Source organism: Ambystoma mexicanum, chromosome 4q (assembly GCF_040938575.1).
Source record: "Ambystoma mexicanum isolate Mex_15411 chromosome 4q, UKY_AmexF1_1, whole genome shotgun sequence".
NCBI lineage: Eukaryota > Metazoa > Chordata > Amphibia > Caudata > Ambystomatidae > Ambystoma > Ambystoma mexicanum.
Genome location: NC_090928.1, coordinates 238,217,449 through 238,243,746, shown reverse-complemented (window position 1 = coordinate 238,243,746; position 26,298 = coordinate 238,217,449). Strand labels below are relative to the sequence as shown.

Genomic DNA, 26,298 nt, shown 5'->3' with positions numbered 1-26,298 from the left:
AAATGACAATACGTTAACATTGTCGACACACTGGTTGGTGTTTCTGGTTCGGTATATTGATGGTAATAGGCAGTGGCTGTATAGAGTGGAGCAGCGCTGCTATGGTGTACCGAACTGTCTTCAGGACAATTAGTTGTGGTCGGGACGTTGTTAGATGAGATGGGCGTCCACCTAGAGTTTAAAGGGGACTGTGTTTGTTAAGGGTAGAGAGGTGATGCCCAATAATGGAGAAAAAAGCTGCAAAGGGGTGAACCTACCATGTCCAGGTAAGTAAATGCCTGGAGGTCTTGATTTAACCAGTTGCTAAATAATGCGGCTGGGGAGCAGTCTGCGTAAGTCAGATGCCAGGATCGAAGTAAAACAAATGTAAAACAGAATTAATCAGGAGGTGGTGTCAACCTCTGGGGTGCATCTGATGATTTAGAGTGCAAAGTAACCGTGCCTATTGGATGTGGGCATGGGCCACTAAAAAAGGACAGGACTTGTTTCTCAGCTGGTTTAACATTTAATATTAGTGGCGGCGATTCAAACAATATAACGGTTAGAAACTGAGCATCGCTGATCGTTGTGTGCACCAAAAGAGCTATAGTGCATTCGGTGACCGAAAGAGTCTTTCATTTTGTGGAGCCTCGTGCGTATAGAAGGGCAAGGCACTCGAGTTGCAAGCACAGGAATAAAGCTGTGGTAAAAGAATGCCGGAGACAGCATTCGCAAGTACAGTGTGTACGTGAGTGGAGTGTGGTCGTCACTCTACCCTCTACAAACCAATCCCTCTAATAAAATCTGGCACAATCTAAACCATGCCAGTCATGTGTGGATCCTTCTTAGTTTTGTGACAGGTGGCAGACGATTCCAGCACTATGGTCCGGCAAACACATGCAGTTGGAACATTGTCCCGGTCAGGACTAACATTCTTGGTAATGCAAATATTTCCCTTTGTCTCAAATATTGCCACACGTTCCTCAAGTTAGATCCACTGGCCTTTAAAATACGGTTAAAATATGCTTCTTCTTGGCATGCCTTCCCTTTTCAAAAGGTTTTACTACAGCAGTTTAAACATTAACTAGAAGATTCCACCTCCTAGTTGGTCTGCCAAAGACCTTTGACGTCCTATTAGTATTTTTGTTGGCTTCAGTTAGATATGCTTGATGAAAGGCACACATGTGTTTTCAAAAATTGATTAGCAGAGGTTGCTCATTACATTTTCTTTATTTGCAAACGCATCCATTTGATTAGGAATATTGTACTTCTATTTTCACCAGACGTTATTTGGATCCAAAACATAAAACAAGCATCAACACAGCATTGTAGGTACTGCTTTAGTAAGATATTAGTGAGACGAATCAGGCCTTGCAAATTCTTTAAAATTCCACTAGACCTGCACATTAAGTAATTTAGTTTACCTATTCGACCTATAAGCAATACACACGATTCATAGCAATGCGTGACACAAAGTGTAAATGTGTTTTCTGCATGTCCCCACAAACCCACTTTATTTTTGGCACACTGCTGCCACTCAGAAGCCAGGTATGCACAGTGAAACTTATTTGACATTTACTGCAACAAAAACAAAGGTTTTTTTTAACATAAAGTTTTCCAACATCCCCTGCAAATGGTACTCGCCCTTCATAAAATCTACTGGACTATGCGAGTGGGTGAGTTGGCTTTGCGAGCTCTGGCTGAGTGTCTGTAAAATGTAAAAGATTAGCTGCATGAATGGACACAAATAAATAGATTTAACAAAAAGGCTCTGAAAACAGTTTGGCCAGCTCTCTGCTGCATGTGCTAATATATAATGCAACAATAATCATAGAGCAACTTGAGTTCTGGGGGTTAACTACAGTTTGCGGCATTGCAGTAGATGTGTCAATGTACAGTCTGGATGGAATTATTGATCATTCTTTTGCATTAACATGTAGTTAGCCTTGTGCATTCATTATGTAAGAGGAAAGAAAGTAAGGGACTAAGCAGAGTAGATTGCGTAGCAGGCAGAGAACTGGTCCAACTAGGTGGAATATTGCCAGTTGCTGCCATCTCACTTTCAGGGTAACTGGTATAAAACCGCTCATGCGTTGAGCACTAGTTGCACAGATAAATGCAACTAGCAGGTCACAGAACTAGATATGCCATTAAAAGTGGTTGGCCGTGTGATCATGTACATTTTCATAACTGTTCACTCATCAGTGTGATGCATCTAACCCAACAGAAAAAAAATCAAGTTCACACTATGAGATTCATATACACTAACCTAAACTTTACTGTAAACCATGGAGACAATGCAGTGTTTTACAGAAGCAATACTGTAGTTCTGCATTATCCAACAACTCAAATAGTTAGGAATGGAATTGCATGACTGTTTTTAATAAAGTTGCACATGCTTGTCTTTGCCAAAGGTACTATGTCTTTGCCAAAGAGGATAAAAGTATCATCCAGATTACCTTTGTTTTTTTATTGTTTGAAAAAGAAAAGATATACTTGCCTAGCACTCCCACACAGGCATTTGGCACTTAAGAGTGAAGGCGATGATTAGTATTGCATACTCTCTCAATTAGCTGCTTTAAACTTGCAGTGAACAGATATGATATGATGGGTAATTTATAATGCGCTTAATATCCAGAGGTTGCTAAGCGCGGACCTGGGGATCGAACCAGAGAAGAGGGTGGCGAGAGCCTTGACAGCTAGAGAGGAATTCGGGGTAAGCAGTACTTTTATGGAACTTGGTAACTGAAATAGCTCAAGTTGCTACACAAGTATCAATTTTATTGGCAAACCTACAGAATTGCATAGCAAATTGCTATGCAACACTGTTTATTTCATGCCTTGCCATGGATTGCCAAATGATAATTCATTTGAGCTACTTTTTCCTTCTTTGGTGATAGGACTAGTGATTTGTAATCTATAGTGTTTTATTGAGAAGTTAAAGCCACAATGCTTTGAGTCATGCTTCCCAGAATACCCCAGCCTCCTCAAGTGATCTGTCTGACACGCAGAGCACAAGTAAACCAAGTCCTTGTGAAGTAGTATTCTTCGAGTTGATGGCATTTGCTTGCTGATTGTATCAGAGCTGCAACATAGGTGCCACACTTCTGCCTTTCCAAATGGCTCCACTTTTTGGCATTTCGCAGCCAATGGAGCATCAAGTGCAACATGCTGCGGTGTACACATTTCCTTGATATAGCATAGCTACATTCATCCTTGTCTCCCTCTAAAGCTTTCCTTCGTACCCCTCAGATGATTTTATGGATGCGGCCACATATTGTGGTCAAGTAGCTAAGGCTGGATTGAGACTAGTCTTCTGATCTCACAGCACATTGTCTGCTAGACCATCTCCTGTCAAAACTGTGTTGCACAGCATTCGGTAGCCACTATTTTGTCATGGTAGTAACTGGCTGACCTAGAGTACAATGGCCACATACATATGTTTAGATTTCACCCTTGCTGCTGCTTTGTGTACACATGCCTGAGATACAATGTCCTGAAATGCAGAATTCCTTTGACCATACCAGAAAATTACCTTTACCTTTCCTTTCACTCTACAGGAGCTGGGTTCTAGTCGACCACCTGTATAACATCTACCTCTACAGAGAAGGCGTGCTGCGCACTGCTTCTGAGCCCTACAGCAGCTCGGACTTTGAGGACAAGACCTGCCATTTAACCAATCACTGCATCCAGAAGGAGTATTCTAAGAACTTTGGCCGCTATGAAGAGGGCAATGAAATGTTCTTTGACGAGTTTAATCAGTATCTGATGAGTTCTATGAACCTTACACTAGAAGACAGTATCTTATCGCAAATTAAACACATAATAAGGTAAGGTGTTTCCGTGGGTAACTGCTCTGTACAGTGGCAGGATGGTGATGTTAACTCAAACAGGGTCATGTTATTGCCTTTTATATACTTCTGAGCTCTGGATAATACTGCAGTTTCGGGCAGTGCTACCACATTGGTTTTAATGTATTTGTGGAATGTGCAGAACTACCCGTTGATCCATCCCCGACAACGAACTAGTAGAGGCACTAGTGCTGGCTAAATCAGTTACTGTAACCCCTGTATCTGGGGCTGTCTAAATATCTGCTGAAACAAATGCAAGTGGTTCACAATCAAGCAGAAGACTAATTATTGGTCGTAACAAGAATTACCATATTTTTCCAGCCTTAAAATCAGTGAAATGGCTACAAACTGAGAAGCACACTATCCTCAAAATACTATTTTCCACCCTTAAAAGTTTCTGAAAGAAAGTCAGTCACACCGGCAGCTACCTCGAGGAGAGGGCAGGAGCCCCTCCTCCCTCCGCAAACAGCAGCTCGCATTCGGAGCGCGAGCCGACCCACGCCGATGCCCACCCACGGCATCCAGCCACACCACGACGCTCTGGAGAGCCATCCACCATGGTAAGGCTCCCATGCCCCTGAGCACCCTTGCCTACATGAAGACACCCGATTTTGCACAAGGCTCTGTGCACGGGACCACAACATCGCTTTGCCTGACCTCCTCTGCCTGACCCTATGATGCCGGGCGCAGCGCGGCGCCATATCGAGGCTGGTGCCTCGTTGCTAGGCTACTAGCTACTAGCAGCCTTTTGAATAGGCCGCATCCGCCGGCAGGCGGTAACGCCGGCGGCCTCACCCGAAGGCCCACATTAAGGCCCCTGTTTGCCCCCTGTTAGCACGCTGGAGCACACTACTCTGCCCGTGCTCACACCTGCAGTATGATCTCTATGCCAACATCACAACTGAAGGCCGGAGGAGTAGGAGATCCCGCAACCCATTGCAGGAGCAGCAGGTTTCAGGAGCGTTGGTTACGAGCCTTGCCAGACGCAAGGTAGGCCATATGCCTCCCCTAGTTGTATTCCAGATTCCAGCCACCTGCCTGTTTATTTTCTCTTTCCTAGAGCGCTTGGGCACCCATATGGGCCCTCTCTAGCATACGGCATCCAGCCTGTTTACCATTGCCACATGTTGAAACAGTACATGCATCTCAACTTCTAGATTGTGCCCCTTGGTCGCTAATAGACCACACCTGATCTGTTCTGTGCCTTATGGTCGCCATATTTGACTTACATTGTGCCCTATGGTCGCTAATAGACTACATTTGTCTTGCATTGTGCACCTTGGTCGCTAATAGACCACATTTGTCTTGCATTGTGCCCCATGGTCGGTAATAGACCACACCTGCTCTGCCTATGGTCACTAATAGACCACACCTGATCTGTACTGTGCCTTATGGTCGCTAATAGACTACATTTGATCTGCATTGTGCACCTTGGTCGCTAATAGACCACACTTGATCTGCATTGTGCCCTATGTTCGCTAATAAGACCACATTTGTCTTGCATTGTGCCTTATGGTCGCCATATTTGACTTACACTGTACCCTATGGTCACTAATAGACCACATTTGATCTGCATTGTGCCCCATGGTCGGTAATAGACCACACCTGCTCTGCCTATGGTCACTAATAGACCACACCTGATCTGTACTGTGCCTTATGGTCGCTAATAGACTACACTTGATCTGCATTGTGCACCTTGGTCGCTAATAGACCACACTTGATCTGCATTGTGCCCTATGTTTGCTAATAAGACCACATTTGTCTTGCATTGTGCCCTATGGTCGCCATATTTGACTTACATTGTACCTATGGTCACTAATAGACCACATTTGATCTGCATTGTGCCCCATGGTCGGTAATAGACCACACCTGTTCTGCCCTATGGTCACTAATAGACCACACCTGATCTGTACTGTGCCTTATGGTCGCCAATAGACTATATTTGATCTGCATTGTGCACCTGGTCGCTAATAGACCACACCTGACTTGCATTGTGCCCTTGCGCTGATAGTTGCATTTAGCCTGCCTAGTCTTAGCCACCTCAATTGCCATTTGAAACTTCACCTATCGGACTATTATCCAGTCACTTAGCATGTACTCCCTGGGTCTTGCCTACAGGTCACCCTGGCTACCATTGCATATCGCCGTCCTTATCACATTAGGAATACAACCACCTAAAATAAGCACCAAAGTTAACACTCTGAGTCTTCGCACCACGTCCTATTCCACCCATTGCACCTGCCAGATCATGCTCAACACACAACAACCCAATACTGGACTTAAAATGACCCACTATCCAGATAGCACCACCCTACAAAGGCCATGCAACACTGTAGACAGAAACCTTAGACTACGTGCTCGCCTGTCCAAACTGCATGAGCTACCAGCCAAGAAGGCTGAACTATCAAAATCCCGAAACAAAATACAGTTACCCTTGAAGGGTATTGCGGAACCTACTAGGAAACAGCCTAAGCCCAACAGACCCAAACTAAATAACTCCAAACAGATAACTAAAGGTAGTCATAACACCACCAGCCCTAACTTAGCTGACCATAAACCATATCTCAAAGGTGCACTTATAAACGCCAGGTCGCTAGTCGCACACGCCACAGAGATCTCGGACATCATTGCCACAGACAACTTAGACTTTTTGGCCATCTCAGAATCCTGGCTACATGATGCGGCTGGCCCAGCCTTATCGCTAGCAGTCCCAGACAACTATACAATCCTACGTGCGGACAGACTTACCTCCCGAGGTGGAGGTCTAGCAATCATAGCTAAAACTAGCCTGGACATGAGGATCATCACTACTACCAATATGCAATCCTGTGAATGCCTCACGGCTAAAATAGCCATTGCCAACTCCCAAACCGTAAACATTATCCTCATCTACAGACCACCAGGTCCTATCGGAACCTTCTCTGAGGACATCTCGACATCCCTGTCCAATAACCTAAAAAATACATCCCAAACAATAGTGCTAGGAGACTTTAATCTAGGCTATAATGACAATAAGGACACCCATTCGTCAGCGATTGCTCTGACCTTGAAAGAGCTGGGATTCTCCCAAAAAGTTGAACTACCCACCCACAACAAAGGTCGCATCCTTGATTGGATAGCAGAACATAATTGCGAAGTAAATATTACGGATTCTGTACCGCAGTTCTGGACTGACCACCACCTGCTATTATTCTCAGTGACAACCCACCGGGTCACTGCCCCCTCCTCACTTGCCCCACCTCTGCCAACGAGAAATAAAAAACTAATGACAGTGGAAAATCTGATGCCCGTTATAATACCTAAATTAAACTCACTACCTGACTGCATGGACCCTAATCTGTTAGTCGAACATTATAATGCAGTCATGTCCTCAGCCCTGGATCACATAGCCCAGCTCAAACTAAGAAATAGCAAACCTAAAAAACACCTCAATTCTTGGTTCACGACCCACCTAAAAAATCTTAGGCTGGCCAAAAGAAAACTCGAAACTATTAGGAGACTTTCCCCATCTGTCAAAAATAAACTCAACCTCTCCAAAGCCTCCTCCCAATACAAGAAAGAAATACTATTAGCCAAACAAGAAACCTACAATACTAGAATATCCAACTCAAAATCTAGTGTCAAAGAACTGTTCAGCATTCTGAAAGAACTGGAAACACCCGTTGTACCCCAAGAAAACTGCACCAAGGATAAAAAATGGTGCTCTAGCATACAACTTGCTTTAACAAACAAAGTAGCAAGCCTACAAACCAAAATTGCCATCAAGAAGGCATCACTTACACCACGCATCCCTCAGAGCTCAGCGCCACCGCCACTGCCCAAGTTAGGAGCCCGATTCTGCTTCTCTAAGGTATCGACCATAGAGGTAGAAAAGATCATCCTGGGACTCAAACCGTCCAACTGCAAAGGCGACCAATGCCCAGCACAACTCATCAAGGATGCTGCGAGAGATCTGTCGCCATTTATAACCAAACTAATCAACTCTTCCTTTACCTCAGGTTCAGTACCGATCAACCTAAAAGAGTCCTGGGTACTGCCACTACTAAAGAAGCAAACCCTTGACCCTGCCATCCCGACTAACTTCAGGCCCATCACGACTGTGCCCTTTCTTCTAAAAATTTTAGATAAAGTGGCTTACTTGCAAATTCAAAGCTTCCTAGAGTCTAACCACCTACTTGGAACCCGTCAATCAGGATTCCGCCCGCAACATGGGACCGAAACAGCGTTAATAGACCTTAAGGCCCAAATAGACGATTGTAGAGACAATGGCCAAGCGGCCCTACTTCTCCTCCTGGTCCTATCAGCGGCATTCGACTTAGTGGACCACACAGTCCTCTGTAGTCACCTCGACTCGGCAGCACACTTTTCAAAAGAGGCCATAATTTGGATCCAGTCATTCCTGAGTAATCGGACCATGAGAGTCTTCGCTCCATCAGCCTCAGCAGATCCAATCCCCATAACATGCGGTGTTCCACAAGGATCTTGTGTGTCACCCACCCTCTATAATGTCTTCACAAAGCCTCTCTTTGATGAAATGGATCAACTGGGTATCGCTTACACTAACTACGCAGACGATACCCAGATCCTCCTCCCGCTCTCAGGAGACTACGCCAAGGACCTGGCCCTAGTGAACAGGATCTATAGCATCGTCCAGGCATGGATGGCCACACACGGCCTATGCCTGAACGATGATAAAACTGAGCTTATCATCCTGGGCACCACTACCTATATATCCAAACTCAGCCCTGATTACGACAACTTCATTATTGATGGGAACAACATAAAAGTAGCTCATGAAGTAAAAACCTTAGGATTTTACCTAGACGCCACCATGAACTTTACTAAACAAGTTAACTCTCTAGCTTCTGCCACAGCATATACATGCAAACTTATCAGAGCGAGCAAACAATTCCTCTCCACAGATAGTTGCATTACACTAGCCAGAGCCTTGATACTATCCAAATTAGACTATTGTAATTGGCTCTACATTGGAGCTAATAAACAGACCATCCACAAAATTCAAGTGCTCCAGAACAATGCTCTGAGAGCAGCACTCAAGAATAATAGAAACGAGCATATTTCCTCCACAAGAAGAGAACACAAATGGCTCACCACCGCAGACAAAATTCATCTCAAAATCGCTTCCCTCACCCACAAATGTATCAACAACAAAGCTCCACCTTACCTCATGGATAGATTACGTAAAAGGACTTCTTCCAGACCTACCAGAATAGCCAACGCAAACTGCCTCCAAGTCCCGCGTTTCAAACTTGCCACTATAGGAGGAAATAGCTTCTCGGTCAAGGCTGCGCAGTTATGGAATTCCCTCCCCCATGACGTTAGAGAACCTCAGCCTTTCGCAAAATTTAGACAAAAACTGACTAGGTGGCTGAGAGCCAACGACAGCTAACTACTCCACTTGTCACATTGTACATTACTGTATATAATTATATATTACGCGAACAGGAGCAAACTCCTTGCTCCCCTGTCCTTGATCTCTCCCTGTTCATATCTGCTTGCTGTAATATTGCTGATGTCTGTCTACTCTTCCTGCCTCTTCCTGTACTTGCAATTAGCCGAGCATATCTGTAACCAAGCTCGGCGCATCTCTGTACCTTCATCTGATTTCTACGTACCTGTAACTAAGTTGAGCATATCCTTGTCTGTTTGCGCCCTGATACTCCAGGGTATGGCGCGCTATACAAATAATAAACTAAACTAAACTAAACTATCTGTTTCGATGGTTCAAACGCCACAACCCACCCAGAATGCTGAAGTCCTCCTCAAGAAATAAAACTTTAAGCAGAACCCTTGATGAAAGAATAGCTAATAACGCATCACTTAATTCGGGACATTTATCTGGAAAAGAATTACACCTGAGCTACTACATGGACAAAACTTCAAGCATTTCAAAAGACCCTAAAAAGGGAAATTTGAAAAGGAAAAGAAATCTGGACTGAGGTTTCAGCCAGAGCCGGTGTCGCTAACGGGGGACTGAGGGGCCTATAGCCCCGGGTCTTTTGGTTGTAGCCCCGGATAGAAGCTCAGGGGCTACAACCAAAAGACAAGCTAGTCCCGACATTAGCCTAGCACCGGGTCTTTTCCAGACCTACAAACATGCAGCCTTTGTAGTCACCTGAAGCTCCATAGTCACTGTTAGTATGTACGGCACTCAAAGGACCCAGCAAGGCATAGCTGAAGACTGTCATGGACTGCTTGTACCCTGTCAGGTTTACCACTAGGGCATTTATGTTACCCTGATGTATGTTCACCTTTTCTCAATTTGTCATCTATAAGCATCCCGAAATTAATATGTTTGCGTGTGGTGGATGCATAAATCAATATAAATAAATAAGTGCCCAGGTTTACATGTACAGCAGCCAGGCAACAGAAGAATACCAATAAAATAAATGCGCATTCAAGTTGCACATTGAGGAGGACTTGTGGGAAAAGCAGTGTTGTATCGTACAAAATCCCTTGACAGATGGAAGGTTTGCAATTCAAATCTGTCCAATGCGCTTTCATTTCATGATCCCTAGCTTTGTAGAAAGGTGTCAAATTAAAGGACAGTCCATTCAAAGAAAATTAGAGTAATTGGCAGCCACAGTGGGAGAACAAAGTAATGGAATTTTTCAAAAAAGCATATGATGCACAAAGCAGAGTGAAAGTTGGAGAAGTGGGGGTTGTAGACTGTGGCAAAGTAGCATCTCCAGTTCTATAATGAGCATGGAAACGTGGAGGCCTTACAGTCTTTTATTTTATTTGCCGTTACTTTCTCTGTACTAAAACTTATATATATATATATATATATATATATATATATATATATATATATATATATATATATATATATATATATAATTATTTTCTGATTCCTCCATTACACATTCTAAAACATTGCAATATTTCTGCGACACAAATCCTGATCCGAGAAAGTAGAGATTTGCCTAGTTATGAGTCGGTCCTATGTCGAACAAATACCCCAACCTGGCCGATGCTGAACACCACTTCTAACTCCCCTTAGTTTGTCACCCGGTCATTGTGGGTCACGAGAGAAGGCAAGATTTCGAATGGATTGTCCTCCCACGTATTCCTCATCTTAGATATATATATCCTTACCTTCAGCTTTGCTGCTTTAGAAATGTTTTCTTTCTCCTCCAGAGGGCGCTCCACTCGAGGCTGCAGCGTCAATGTCCCTCGGCGGCATCCGCCAAGCGCTGATGTCATCCGCTGTATAAATGCCTCGAGCAAACCTGTTGGCCTCAGTTCCATTTTTTCCGTTGGCTTTGCTTTGGATCGAGAAAATGGCGCTTCAGTTCATACGATAATGTCTTCTTCATCTAATCCTTCCACACCAAAGACTGGATTCAAGAAATGCCAGAAATGTGGGAGAAAGATGTCGCTAACTGATCCCCATCGGAATTGCCTCGGTTCCGACCACCATATAGATGAGTGCGGTTCCTGTCAGTCGATGACCCATAAGGCCTTAAAAGAACAAAGAGGTAAACTGGCGGTGGGGGAGGAATCCTTGAAGTTTTCTTCGAGAGGGAGAAAAGACTCGGCTGAGTCTTCAGCAAAACGTCACAAAAAATCTAGTTCGAGGAGTAGATCCAGGAAGTCCTCTTCTTCTTACTCTAAAAAGGTGAAGAAAAGACGCTGGACTCCCTCTCCCTCGACATCTGAGGAAGTCATAACATGACCATCGAGACACGACTCCCCAAGAAAGTGGGAGGCTTTCAGAGCATCTATGTTAAAAAATGTTGAGAATGCAGGCCAGACCCCCTCAAAAAAGTAATGAATACCATACCCCCTGGTCTCAAATAAAGTGACAGGGGAAGATCTAAGATGAGAAAATCCGACAGAATCGTCTAGGGTGTTGTCCAGGGAATCTTCCCAGACACCTCCATAGAAAGAGGCTACCGGTGCATAAATCGGAGGTAGAACTCAAGAAAATGGCACAGACTCTCATACGCCATCAAAGTCCTCATCTAAAATGTCCTTGAAGCCTCTATCGAAGGCGGTGGAGCACAAGGTGTCGATGACCCAACCCAAAAAGGTTATGTCGAGTGCAGTCGACGGTGTCAAAGGCTCCTTCAACTGTGTTGATGGTCTTGACAACTCCTTCGACGGGGTCGACAATACCATCAAAGGTGTCGAAAATTACCTCGACAAATTCGAGAGTAATGACTACAACATCAATGCTATTGTCAACGTCTTCACTCCCTCCAGTGACAAAAGCGACACCAATGTCATTCTATGCCACCTGAAAAGGTGTTTCATCCAGAAAATAGACACAATTTATTTAGAATCATGTCCTTCATATATGAAGGAGAATCATCAGCAGAATAAGAGGTTTCAACTGCTGGTGTTAAATTTGGTACAAAACAAGTCCTTGAGCAGTTAATCGACCCTCAATCTAAGATGCAAGACTTATGAGTGATTGCAGTCAGCAAGTGGTCTGGATACATCTCCGGAATATGAATTTGAAAAGCCTGACCCAGCTGAACATGCTGATGTGGGTTATAGAAAATTGATGAACAGGGTAACTGAATTCATGGAATGGAGTAAAAATTCACCTGTCTATCAGGAGGATGACATGACTGACATAACTTTCAGGAGGATCTAAGCAAGACCCCATAGTTCCTTTTCATGTAGCCTTACAAAGGAAGGTTAAGGAAGTCGCCTGCTACAAAGGCAATACCAACTCTCTGTCCTCACCAAGAAGAGGGTCCACATTCAAGCTCGTGTCTCTGCAGCATCTAACAACTCGGCCGAACTTTTAAAATCTGCAAGAAGCTGGCCAACCCTGCTGCAGTCTCTACCCCTCCTGTTGCCTCCCAGGCTCTTTGCAATGCCCTTGCCTCTCACTTCATTTAAAAAACCCAAGACTTCCTGTCCACCCTCTCCACCCCCTCTCCTCCTCTCCGCCTCTCCGCTCTCCATCTGTGCTTGCTGAGCCTCCTTTAGCCACCCCATCATCCTTCTCGTCCTTTCCTCTTTTCTCCCCTGACGAGGTCGCTAGACATGTCCGATCTATGAAAGCCTTGTCAAAACAGGTTCATCCCTGTTCGTCTAAAACCATCAAGGACCACATTGACACCCTCGCTCCGGCCCTTGCTGATTTTTGCAACCACTTCTTTGCCTCAGGACCCTTCCCCTTCCCTCTGAAGCACTCCCTTGTGCATCCTCTTCTCAAGAAACCGACAGCTGATCCTTCTTGTCCAGCTAACTATCTCCCAATTTCCATTACTCCCTTTCTGGGCAAACTCCTGGAAAAGCTGGCCATCTCTCAGCTTAACCTTCATCCAATTCTGTTGGCTGTCTCCATGACCACCAGTCTAGCCTCAGAGCTGCCAGAAGCACGGAAACTGCTCTCCTGAACATCCGTGAAGATCTGCTCTCCAACCTTGACTCTAACATTCCCTCTCTCCTCATCCTCCTCGATCTCTCTTCTGCCTTCGACACAGTCAACCATACCATCCTGCTCAACAGTCTCCGTGAAAACCTAGGTATCACTGATCAGGCTCTGGCCTGGCTGACCTCTTTCCTCTCAGATCGACCCTCCCAGGTCCAACTTGGGTCCTTCCTTTCATCTATCTTCCTCTCTACCTGTGGTGTTCCCTTGGGGCGAGAGGCGTCCTGGCTTTTCAACCAATACCAACGACTAGGTTCCTTTCCCACCAGTTAACTTCAAAACATTCAATGTCAGAAAGAATGGTCCTTTTGGATTTTGATTTTGAATATCTTGTACTATGCAAGTGGTTGCCTTATGAAAGAACTCAAGATTATTCCTTTGTATATGTTGTACACTGAGGCCAACCACTAATGATTTCACGGCTCTGAAACTGCTCAGCGTGTGATTGTACATGTTTGTTTGTAAATGTGTCCCTATGTATTTGTTGATTTAATTAATGTTTTTGTCTTTTACGACTTTGAATACAATTGAAATACTAAAATTGTACATGTGAACACAATGCGGATTTGAATCTGCACCTCGAAACACTGGCTAAATAAATAAGCTAAAGTGGTTTCTTTAAGACGTTGTCTGCTCACCTTTTCTGTATGAGAGTCAGTTTAGTAACACAGCTCTCCTTATAATAAGCATGCCAAATGGTTAAGTCTTTACAGAAAACATATATGTAAAGTGACTAAATATATGTGGTAGGACGCCACCCTTCCGTTTCCAGTGCTATTGGCTCATAAATCCCCCCACAGTTTCTGAGCTGTCCCTCCAGTTACCTTTTCAACCAATAACTGGCAACTCTCACCCACTGCATTGCCATTTTCTACTCAAATTTCCAGTGCTATGCTGACGACACTCAACTCATTTTCAGGCTGCCCTGTGCCACCTGCTCTCCCTCTCTCATCTCTGATTGCCTAACTGCCATTCAAGATTGGTGTGCCGCCAGATATCTTTGTCTGAATGCCAGCAAGACGGAGATCCTCCTCATTGGCACACCTTCACCAACCTTTCCCCGCACTCTCTGGCCGGCTTCCCTTGGCCCTCCTCCTACCCCCACCTGCGAGGCTAAGAACCTCTGGGTCATCTTTGACTATACCCTTTCCTTCTCCGCCCACATATCCGAGGTCTCTAAAAAGTCAGATTTCCTACTGCACCTCCTCAGAGGTACTCTGCCTTTCCTCTCCTTCCCCTAGAAGCTCATGGTATCCCAAGCTCTGGTTCTCTCTAGCTTGGACTATTGTAACAGCCTTTTTCTCCAGCATGGGGTCTGGCATGGATTCACATGCTCATGAATATTCCCCGTCGTCAGGCTGGGAATCCTCGGTAAAGAAAAAAGAACCAGTATCAGTTTCGTTTCTGATCTGTCTTTCGTAGTAATAACCAATCACTGGTCTCTGCGTCATACTGGACACAGCCAATGACTGCCCTCTACCTAAGCACCGCCTCTGGCAGCCATCTTCAGATTTTTACCGCACGTTCATGTGTTGGGATCCTCGTGCTATTGCTCTCGAGCGTTAGTGCTATTTTTTCACGTGTTTTCCCAAAAACTTCGTTTTTTTCGGTCAAAAGAGCCTCAAGCTCCACCGACTCTCCATCCGATCAACGGGGACCCGTGTCGGATTGGTCTGCGCCCCTCAAGGGTGAAGATTTCGTCGAGCTACGCTTTTGGAGGACTCCAGAAGTTTCTCAGGCCCGGACATGGCCCAGGAGAAGGGAAGCTCGACGCCCGGAAAGCTGTTCAGGATCTGCCCTGGATGCCAGCTGCAGAACGTCTTTAAGGAGGACGAACACTCCTTTTGTCTCTACTGCTTACATGAGGACAAGACGCACGTGGAGAAGGACTGTGCGTTTTGCGGCAACATGTCGGAGCGGACCATGAAGGACCGCCATCAACGTCTCGCCAACTGGCTGGAAGGGAAGAGCCCGTCAGGCGAGAAGAAGAGGAAGAAATCCGAGCGGTCTTCTAAGACCTTTGAGGACGCCCCGGCGACGGGGGTCCAACACAAGGCCAAGCACCGTGAGTCCGCTGGCACCGGGAGCGCCGAACGGTCGGGCTCTACGGGCGCCAGGCAGGGCGCACCCTCCCCGGCACCTTCAGCCACGAGCCAACGCTCTGGGTCGGGTAAGAGGAAGGGCGAGCACCCGGCGAAGCTCCTGGAGAGGCCCCGGTCGAGCTCGAAGGCCCCATCGGAGGGGGAGCGAGGCAGTGTCCCCCCCCCTCAAGGATAAGGCGGTGAGCGCACCTAAGGTGGTGAAGGCCTTAATCCATCCGGCCAAGCCCTCTATCGATACTGTCGCGGCGGCCCTGGCTCAGCCTGTGGAGGCTACACCAGAGGTGGCGACCTCGGGGCTCAGAGTCTCCCTGCCACCTCAGAGGGAGTCCTCTTTTGTGCCCATCGATAGGACCCCCGTGAAACCCCCGGCGGGGAAGAAAAAGGGGGGGCAGGGCGTCGTCGTAGATTCGGCCTCAACCTCAGAGGAAGAGCTGATTGAGGTCTTAAGCCACGGCCTTGGCGTGGAAGAAGACCGGCCCGTCGGGATGGATCCCGACGCAGGTGACGTCGAGGGTGCCGACGGGGCCCCTGATCGCCCGTCGGATTCCCCTCTGCCAGTGCCGCAAGACAACTCGGCGGCCATTTTGTTGGCTATACAGTCCTTATGTTCAGAGATTAGGACGAGACTACCGTTGCCGACGGAGGAACCTCTCCCGTCGGGGGATCCTGAACCGGGACCTACTGGTGCTCCCCCGCCCAAGAAAAGAAGAATTCACCCTCCACCTCCTTTTCAGCCGTCGCGCCCCGTCCAGCCCCCCTCCCCGTCCACCCGAGGGGATGACACGGGGACTGACACGGCAGCGACGGGTACGGACGACGAGGTATACGACGAGGATCTACCGTCGTCACCTCCCACCAGGGCTTCTCCGCCCGAAGAGATTCGATCGTTCCACTCCATGATCGCCAGGGCATCCGAGCTTTTCCAACTCTGCCCTGAGGAAAAGAAAAAGGAAGGATTCCTTTATCAACGGCGCGAGGCCAAGAGGAAGACGGTCCTCGCGGTGCCTCTACTGGACGACATTTGGGATGAGGGCCTCGCCCTCCTCTAGAACCCTTCCACGACGCCAGCTAGAAGAGACCGGTACGAGAAGAAGTACCGGGTCCCGGACGCGGCCCCCCTGTGCCTCCGGGCGCAGCCTACCCCGGACTCCGTCGTCTCCGCGGCGGCCAGGAAGAAAGCGGGGGGGGCGTGCGGCCTCCACATCGACTTCCCCACCGGACGGCGAGGGAAAGAAATTGGACGCTATGGGACGCAGGGTCATCTCGTCGGCAGCGACGACGATTAAAGCGGCCAACGCCTTGGCTATCGTGGCCCGCTACGACAGGGAGCTATGGTACAAACTGGCTCCCCTGCTGGACTTCCTACCGGACGACAAGAGGGCGGATGCCCTGGAGATCCTACAGGAAGGCGAGGTGGCGTCGGACCACGCCATCACTATTGCGACGGACATCGCCGATACTGGGTTTCGCCAGTTGGGCAACGGCGTGTGCCTTAGGCGGCGTGGATGGCTCAAGGCTACGGACTTCCGTCAAGACGTACAGACCAGAGTCCTGGACATGCCGTTCGATGGGAACAACCTATTTGGGAAAACAGTGGACGATTCCCTCCAGGCCATTAAAGCGGACACTGAGACGGCCCGGGCCCTTGGGGTTCTGCAGCAACGACGGACGCCCTTTCGGAGCAGCGGAGGCAAGGGCGCCTCCAAAGGTTCCGGCGGCGGTTTCTCCACCTACCGTCAAGCGGCCCGCTCGTCGTCTCAGGAGGCCTACAGAGGACGAGGCAAGTCTGGCGGACCCCGCCGTCGTCGCCAAGGAGGTCAAGGCGGCAAAGCCTCATCAAAACAGGATTGAACCCGTGGGGTCGGGCCCCCACCGAAGCACCCCGGTGGGAGGCCGGCTGGCGAGCTTCGTCAGCGTGTGGGAGTCCATCTCCACCGACCGTTGGGTGCTGGACGCCTTAGCCCGGGGCCACGCGCTCGAGTTTCAAAGAAGGTGCCCGCGCGTCCCCCCCGTGGCCAGGAAAGAGCTTCACGTCCCTCAGCTTCTCCTGGAGGTAAAGGCGATGCTCGGGAAGGGCGTCATCGAACTCGTCCCAAAGAGGCTTCGGGGCTCCGGAGTTTACTCAAGATACTTCCTCGTGAAGAAGAAGACGGGAGGATGGCGCCCCATCCTAGACCTGCGACGTCTGAACAAGTTCATCAAGGCGCAGAAGTTCCGGATGGTCACCCTCCAGCACGTCCTGGGGCAGCTGGAGGAAGGAGACTTCCTGTCGTCGTTGGATTTGGAGGATGCCTACTTCCATATTCCCATCCTAAAGGGGCACCGAAAATTCCTCAGGTTTGTGGTCCAAGGGCGTCACTACCAGTTCAAAGCCCTCCCCTTCGGACTACGGTCGGCACCCAGGGTATTCACCAAGTGCCTTGCACCGGTGGCGGCGCAGCTGCGCCGCGAGGGGATCCACGTCTACCCCTACCTGGACGACTGGCTCATCCGAGCCAAGACGAGGGAGCTCGCCGTGGAGCACACGGCAAGGACCGTCCAACTTCTCACGGACCTGGGATTCTCCGTGAACTACGCCAAGTCCCACCTGGTACCCGCGCAAAACGCACTGTTTCTGGGAGCGAAGCTCGACACAGTGTCCCTTCTGGCCTCCCCGTCGGAGGAAAGGACCAGGTCCATCCTGGGCAAGGTACAGCGGATGTTGGTTTCCGACGCGGCCAAGGTGAGGTCCATCAAGTCCCTCCTCGGAATGATGTCTTCTTGCGTCTACCTCATTCCCATGTGCAGGCTCTGGATGCGCCCGTTGCAGGAGTTCCTGGACGCGCGCTGGATCCAAACGACGGGCGGCTTCGAGGAGAGGATCACACTCAACGAGAGTTTCCGCCGAGCGGTCCGGTGGTGGGGCAACCGCGCGCATCTGACGGCGGGCATGGACTTCCAGACCCCAGACCACCAGGAGACAGTGACCACGGATGCCTCCCTGGAAGGGTGGGGAGCGCACACCGAAAATCTGCACGCGAGAGGCCTTTGGCTCCCGACGGAGAAGTTCCTCCATATCAACGTCCTGGAGCTCCGTGCAGTGTTCTGGGCCCTCAGGTCCTTCCTTCCGTCCCTCAAGGGCAAGGTGGTGAGGATCTTCACCGACAACACCACCACCATGTTTTACATCAGGAAACAGGGCGGAACCAGGTCTCCAGCGCTGTCCAAGGAGGCGCAGGACCTGTGGCATTGGGCCGTCGCCCAAAGGATGTTTCTGGTGCCGTTTCATCTGGCAGGGATAAAAAACACCATCGCCGACTCACTCAGCAGGGAGCTGCGCTCGTGCCACGAGTGGGAACTACGGCAGGATCTAGTGGATCGCCTCTTCCGACGGGGGGGCACACCCCAGATCGACCTGTTCGCGACGGCGACGAACTCCAAGTGTCGGAGGTTCGCCAGCAGGTTTCCCCAGGCGAGGAGCATGGGCGATGCCTTCTCGTTCCCCTGGGAGGGCCTGTTCCTCTACGCGTTCCCTCCTTTGCCACTGCTAATCCGGCTCGTCAACCAGCTCAAGAGGTCACGGTGCAGGATGATCCTCGTCGCACCTGCGTGGCCGAGGCAGATATGGTTCCCGGACCTTCTGGACTTGTCAGCGTCCCCGCCAATCAAGCTGCCGGTGGACGCGGATCTACTCTCCAGGGAAGGAGGCGCCATCCTCCACCACGACCCGAAATCACTGAACTTGCAGGCCTGGCTCCTGCAGCGCTAGAGTTTGGAGGATACGACATACCGGCCGACTGCAGAGAGGTTCTTGCAAAGGCCAGGGCGTCCTCGACTCTTAAATGCTACGGACACAAATGGAAGAGGTTCTCTGTCTGGTGCCACGCACAGAAGATTAACCCTCTACGGATTACGGCTCCCCAGGTACTGCCGTACCTGCTGACGCTGGCCAAAGCTGGCCTGGCACACGCGTCCATCAAGATTCATCTTGCTGCGATCTCCCGATACACCAGAACCACGGGGCGGACGTCCTTGTGGTCTCATCGTCTGGTGAAAGAGTTCATGAAGGGACTGTTCAGATCGTTCCCGCCGGTGAAGGCGCCGGCCCCGGCGTGGGAGCTCAACGTGGTGCTGACCAAGCTCATGGGACCTCCGTTCGAGCCTCTGCACTCGGCCCCGTTGAAGTTTCTGTCGTGGAAAACAGCGTTTCTTGTGGCCATCACCTCCGCACGACGGGTGGGAGAGATCCAGGCCCTTTCCTGCAAGGCCCCGTACTTGACTTTTCACGACACGAGGGTAGTGCTCAGGACGCACCCCCTCCTTCATGCCCAAGGTTCCGTCGGACTTCCATCTCAACGAACCCTTGGTGTTGCCTGTGTTCTTCCCGTCGCCTTCGTCGCCGGCTGAGAGGACTTTGCACTCGCTGGATGTGGCTAGAGCGCTGAAGTTCTACGTAGACCGCACAAAGTGTTTTCGGAAGACTTCACAACTCTTTGTGAACTTTGGACCTGTCAATCAGGGGAAGGCTCTCTCGAAGGCTTCCATTTCCAGATGGCTCTCCGGCTGTATCATGTACTGTCATCGGATGGCAAACCGACCGCTGCCTGGCCGTCCGAGAGCCCATTCCACCAGAGCGATCGCAGCTACCACGACGTTCCTTTCTGGTGTGCCCCTGCTGGACATATGCAGGGCTGCTACGTGGAGGTCGACGCACACCTTCACGAAATTCTACTGCGTCGATCGGGATTCCAGGGAGGAGTCCAGGGTCGGCCAAGCAGTGCTGCACAACCTGTTCGCCTGAGGTGAGCCTGGTGAGGAGGTAAGATTGCTTGATGTTGAGTTTGATGTAATGCTTAATGTTGAGCCTTTACCACCTCCCGTGGTTATGCATGTGTGTACTGCTATGTATTCTTTATTCATGAGCATGTGAATCCATGCCAGACCCCATGCTGGAGAAGGAACAAGTTACTTACCTGTAACTGTTGTTCTCCAGCATGGGTCTGGCATGGATTCACATGCGAACCCTCCCGCCTACCCCTCTGCGGCTCTTCACTTGGTCATACTGCCACTTCACGTGCTTCCAAATCTGAAGATGGCTGCCAGAGGCGGTGCTTAGGTAGAGGGCAGTCATTGGCTGTGGTCAGTATGACGCACAGACCAGTGATTGGTTATTACTACGAAAGACAGATCAGAACCGAAACTGATACTGGTTCTTTTTTCTTTACCGAGGATTCCCAGCCTGACGACGGGGAATATTCATGAGCATGTGAATCCATGCCAGACCCATGCTGGAGAACAACAGTTACAGGTAAGTAACTTGTTCCTTCTAAATCTGCCTGCCTCTACTCTCCGCCCTCTGCAACTAATCCAGAACAGGACTGCAAGACTTGTCTTGGCCTCAAGCCCTGGGATCTCTCCAGCTCTGAAATCTCTCCATTGGCTCCCAGTGGATGCAAGGATTAAATTCAAAACCCTCTGCATTGTCCACAAGGCTTTCTGGGGCCTGGGTCCAAAATACCTTCAGCCATCCCTCCGTAAATGCCTCCCCTCTCGAGCTCTTTGCTCCTCTACTTCGAACTTCCTAAGGGTCAGTCGTTTTTCAAAGAAACAAGCTGGGGGTAGATCAGTCTTCGGCTGGGGCTTCCCTCTGAAATGGCCTCCCTGCCACTCTAAAACTTGAGGAGAACCATCTCTGGTTCCAGAAGCACCACAAGACCTTCCTCTTTTCTTCTGCCTTCGCTCTCCCTCTCCCCTGCTGATCTGTTCTCTCTTGGCACCGTGCACCTGGCCACCCTCTTTCCTGCGGGCCCACGTACCTACTCACCCTGCCACCCTCTCGCACTGCCTCCGGGCCACCCCTTGCACTGGGGTCTGCATCTATACCCATACAGTCCCCCATTTTTCTTCCTGCACTTACCAGACCTACCATGTCTGCTGCCTTAAACCTAGCACTTGCAAATTGCTGGCTGCACCACCACTGTTTGTTGCCTTTATTATTTATTTATTGTTATTTATCTGTTTCTCCTTTGCTTCGAACTTTCCACTTCTCCCCCTTCCATGCACCCCCCCTCTCCCATGCACTTATGCATTCTCAATGTCACTGGGCCTAGTAAGATCGCTGTTTTGTTCTCCACTGTTCCCCTCCCTTGCCTTGTTGCGCTCTGAAACACTTGTTCGAGCGCGATAGAAATAAAATATAAATATCAATAATACTGCATGGGAAACCCTGAATCTATTCCGGCAGTAAATAAGAAGTATGTGTCAAAATATAGACCCTGTTCCTCAGATCCCGAATACTTAAGTAAACACCCATCTACTGAAAATGTGGTAGCTCAAGCAGCTACCTCTACTAGAAATGCTGCATACCCTACAATTCCCCCAGATAGGGATGATAAAAAGATTGATGCATGGTCCAGAAAGATTTTTACATCAGGGAGCATGGCTTTAAAATCCACAAATGTAACTTGCACCCTTGGAAGATTTACATATACCCTGTGGGACTGCATGTCAGCGGCAGCTGGGCACATCCCAGAAGGTAAGGAATGTGAAGGGTTCCTATCCATAGTAAGGGATGGAAAGGGGGCTTCAGGGGAATGCCTTCAATCAGGTTGGCAGCTGACCGTATCAGTAGGTCCATGGCGTCTAGTACGGTGCTACGCAGATTTGCAAGGCTAAGAAAGTCCTGTTTTACACCGGATGTGCAATCCAGGCTTCTTAATATGCCATTTGATGGCTCGAGGTTGTTTGGCAACAAAGGCGGATGAAAGCTTGGAGAAGCTGCAGACCTCCAAAGCGGCAGCAAAATCACTATACGACAACCTCAACAATGAACCTACACAGGCTCATCTTCCTGGAGGGGTTGTCCCTTTCGGTTTTTATTCCTCATTTGGGAAAGAAAGCGGACAGGCCAGTCAGAGAGGGCAAAGGAAATTTCCTCAGGGGCGAGGAAAAGGTGCTTGATCTGCCCCAGCAGCAGCAACTTTCCCTTCAGCTGCTGCTGCAGCTGCCGCAAAGCCACTCTGAGGTTTTGACCCATAAGACCCCAGTGGAAGGCAGGATCTCGCAGCATCTGGAAGAATGGCGGGGCATTCCTTCAGATGCTTGGGCACTGGAACCAGTATCCCAAGGTTACTGCCTTCCTTTTCAAAAGAAACCTCAATCACCCGCCGGGATACAACTCTGTCAAACATCCAGACCTGCTCCTGTTGCAGGAAATCTTATCCCTGCTACTGAAAGGTGCAATAGAACATGTACCTATAGCGGAGACGAACAAGAGTTGGTATTCCCCATAGTTGCTCATACCAAAGAAGAACAGAGGACTGAGACCCATCTTGGACTTGAGAAACTTGAACAAGTGCCTCAGGAAGGACAAGTTCAAGATGGTCACACTTTCTCAGATCTTTCATGCTCTCCAACTCCAAGTCTGGTTGGTATCATTGGACCTTCAGGATGCTTACTTTCATGTGCCAATCCATCTCAAGCACAGAAAGTACCTGAGGTTTGCGATTGGCAATTCTCACTATCGGTTTCGAGTTCTGCCTTTCGGGTTGACCTCCGCCCGAGAGTTTTCACCAAGTTGATGGCGGTGGTGGCAGCGAGTCTCAGGAGAGGGGGGATTCACGTCTACCCCTACCTGGATGATCAGGGCACGTTCTCCAGAACAAGCCCAGGAACATCTGTCCAAAACCTGCCACTTCCTTCACAAACTAGGGTTTTCTCTGAATTAAAAAAAGTCAAACATGATACCATCTCACAAACTCCAGTTTATTGGAGCAGTTCTGATACTTGTTCAGGCAAAGCCTCGCCTCCCGAAGAGAGAGCTCCCCACATTCTGCAGATGGTAATAAAATTCCAGAAGGCCCAGTATCTACCGACCTTCAATTTTCTCAGGTTGCTCGGTTTTATGGCATCCTGCATTTTACTGGTGCCAGAAGCCAGATTAAGGATGAGATTCCTTCAATGGGCCCTCAGGACTCCATGGTCCCAATTTTCAGGGGAAATGTCAGATCTTTTGCAAGTTCCAGCCAGAGTAGCTCTGGATCTGCAATGGTGGGCTTACAGGGAACATATCCTCAAGGGAGAATCTTTTTGGCAACTTGGCCAGAGAACAGTGACGGATGCCTCACTCACAGGGTGGAGAGCTTACACCAACAAGTTGACAATCAGCGGTCGTTGGTCTCCATCGGAGTCCAAACTACACATTAACCTATTGGAGCTGAGGGAAATCAGACTAGCGCTGAAGGCCTTCCTGCCCTCTGTGCACTGAAAGAATGTTCTAATAATGACTGACAACACGGTGGCCATGTGCTACCTCAACTAGAGAGGAGGAGTTTGGTCACTACCACTATGCAGAGAAGCAATGCAGCTCTGGTTCTGGGCAATACAAGAAGGGATCTCTCTGTCGGCAGTACATCTAGCCGGAGAGCAAAACACAGCGGCGTACGCTCTGAACAGGCAGAGCACAGTTTCCCACGAGTGGCAAATAGCTCAGGAAGTCCTTCAAGAGATCTTTTCCCTTTCGGGAACCCCGCAAGTGGATCTGTTTGCAACCAGTGTCAACAGGAAATGCAAACTGTACTGCTCAAGGGAATTTCCTCCGAGAGGAGCACTAGGGGACGCGTTCATAATGGACTGGGAGTTTCCACTTCTGTATGCGTTTCCTCTAGTCCCTGTGATCCCTCAAGTAATCAGGAGGTTGAGAAAGTTCAGGAAAACCACAATCCTAATTGCCCCGGATTGGGCCAGGGGAACGTGGTACCCGGACCTTCTGGACATGTCCATCTGCCCTCCAATAAGTCTTCCAAAAAGAGAGGATCTTCTCTTGCAAGAGGAAGGTCACGTTCTCCACCCAGAGGTCAACACACTCAACCTTCACGCATGGCTTCTGAGAGGTTGAGATACAAGGATTGGGACCTTCCGGATGACGTTATGGAAATCTCTGTATCAGTGTTGTTGGAACAAGTTCAGTAACTGGTGCAGAGATAAGAATTTGGACCCGTTTCAGTGTATTCCCACAATATTATCTTTTCTGTTACACTTTGCTAATCTGGGGCTCCAGGTTGGCACGATAAAAGGTTATTTAGCAGAGCTATTCATTTTAAGCGCTCCTCAGAGGAAGAATCTTACTTTAAGATACCTTTTTGATAAAAAGGTCTAAATAATGTGTTTCCTCCAATACCTTTTCAAGTACCTGTGTGGGACTTAAACTTAGTACTAAAGTTCCTCACATGCATTCCATTTGAGCCCTTACATTCTTGTCCGTTAAGGCTCCTTACTTTAAAAACAAAACTTCTTGTGGCAGGCACTTTCTAATGGGCCTCCTCACACCATCTTTTATAAAGATAATGTGGTCCTTAGGGTAAAACCCTCTTTCTTGCCAAAAAGTGTCTGATTTTTACCTGTCACAAAAAATAAACACTGCCTACTTTCTACCCTCCTCCTCACGCAAGTAAGGAAGAGGAACGGCTACATAGATTAGATCCTAGAAGAGCTCTTAGCTTCTATATTTCAAGATTGGCAAAACTACGTCAGTGTGACCAACTTTTTGTGGGATACACTGGCCGCAAATTGGGACTAGCCGTGACTAAGCAAACATTATCTAGATGGATAATTTTGGCTATAACTGAATGTTATAGATTGGCTGGGAAAGATCCTCCAGATGGGCTGAGGGCTCATTCAACCAGGGGCATGGCAACTTCACCAGCACATCAAACGGGTGTCCCTGTGCAGATATTTGCGCAGCCGCCACATGGTCATCCATTCACACTTTTATAAAACATTATGCTCTGGATTCGACTTCTTCACAAGGAGGTCTTTTCGCTAAATCAGTACTTCATTCTGTACATGACTAAAATTTCTGTACTCCCACCTCCAATACAAAACTGCTTTGGGAGTCTATCTAAGATGAGGAATACGTGGGAGGACACAATCCAATCGAAGAACAAGTTACTTACCAACTGTAATTGGATGTTCCTCCCACGTATTCCTCATTGACCCTCCCAGCCTACCCTACAGTACAGTTTATGTGGTTTACACTCTAAATTCTTTTAAGGCTTGGGTCAAAAGATGCACGCCATTAACTGCAATCAATTGGCTACAATATACGAAAAAAACAGAACTGAGGCCAACGGGCGTGCTCGAGGCATTTATACAGCGTATGACGTCGGCGCTCGAAGGATGCCGCCGAGGGACATCAGCGCTGCAGCCTTGAGTGGAGCGCCCTCTGGTGGAGAGAGAAAACATTTCCGAAGCAGCAAAGCTGAAGGTAAGGATATATCTAAAATGAGGAATACGTGGGAGGAACATCCAATCGAAAGAACGTTACACTTGGTAAGTAACTTGTTCATCTCCCTACTAAGAAAGTAGTGTCTACAGCACCAAGTAAAATGAGGACCTTTTCTCCTGAATTGAACCCTGTTTGGAAGGAGCAAGATGTCGGGGCATTTGCCCTCCTACCATGAGTCTAATGCGAAAGAATAGGAGATGCTCCATAAGTTCCCTTCCTCCAGTTCTACAGCGCACAGGTTGATGTTATATAACCAGGGCCCAATTATTTTGTATATCCCTCAGTGGAAGCACGTTCAGCCTAGCTTGGATGTTGGTACTCCAGATTTCGGTAGACTTTACAATATTCACATACGATGTAACTCAAAAGGAAAAGCTACCTAGATGTAGAGGTGCCATGATCTCCTAGAAACTGCCTCCGTTCAGCCTTTGGCACGCACATACAACACATTTGGTTTAGGTAGAAAAATGTAATCTCCCACACCATTTACAAGGAGCACATCCTGCACTGCCACCCACCGTGAGTATTTTTTTATTGCTGGTGTGGGAGCAAATCTTCCACGGGCTCACCGTACAAGGTGATTTGGGGACTCTCATTGACATTTCTCAAGAAATTGAGCCGAGGACTGGGGCCTAGATTATCTGACTGGTGCAAACAATTGAATAAATGCATTTAGCATCGGTTTTG

The 26,298-nt window shown here is 48.5% G+C and overlaps 1 protein-coding gene across 1 annotated transcript in view; it reads left to right on the top strand.

The window, feature by feature from the left end:
* The window catches only part of TTL (tubulin tyrosine ligase), a 321,260-nt gene that overhangs the window by 215,335 nt on the left and 79,627 nt on the right, over positions 1-26,298 (top strand). Inside the window, exon 5 of the mRNA XM_069607789.1 lies at positions 3,540-3,809. Within this exon, the coding sequence (XP_069463890.1) occupies positions 3,540-3,809 (270 nt within the window). The remainder of the gene's footprint in view (positions 1-3,539; positions 3,810-26,298) is intronic.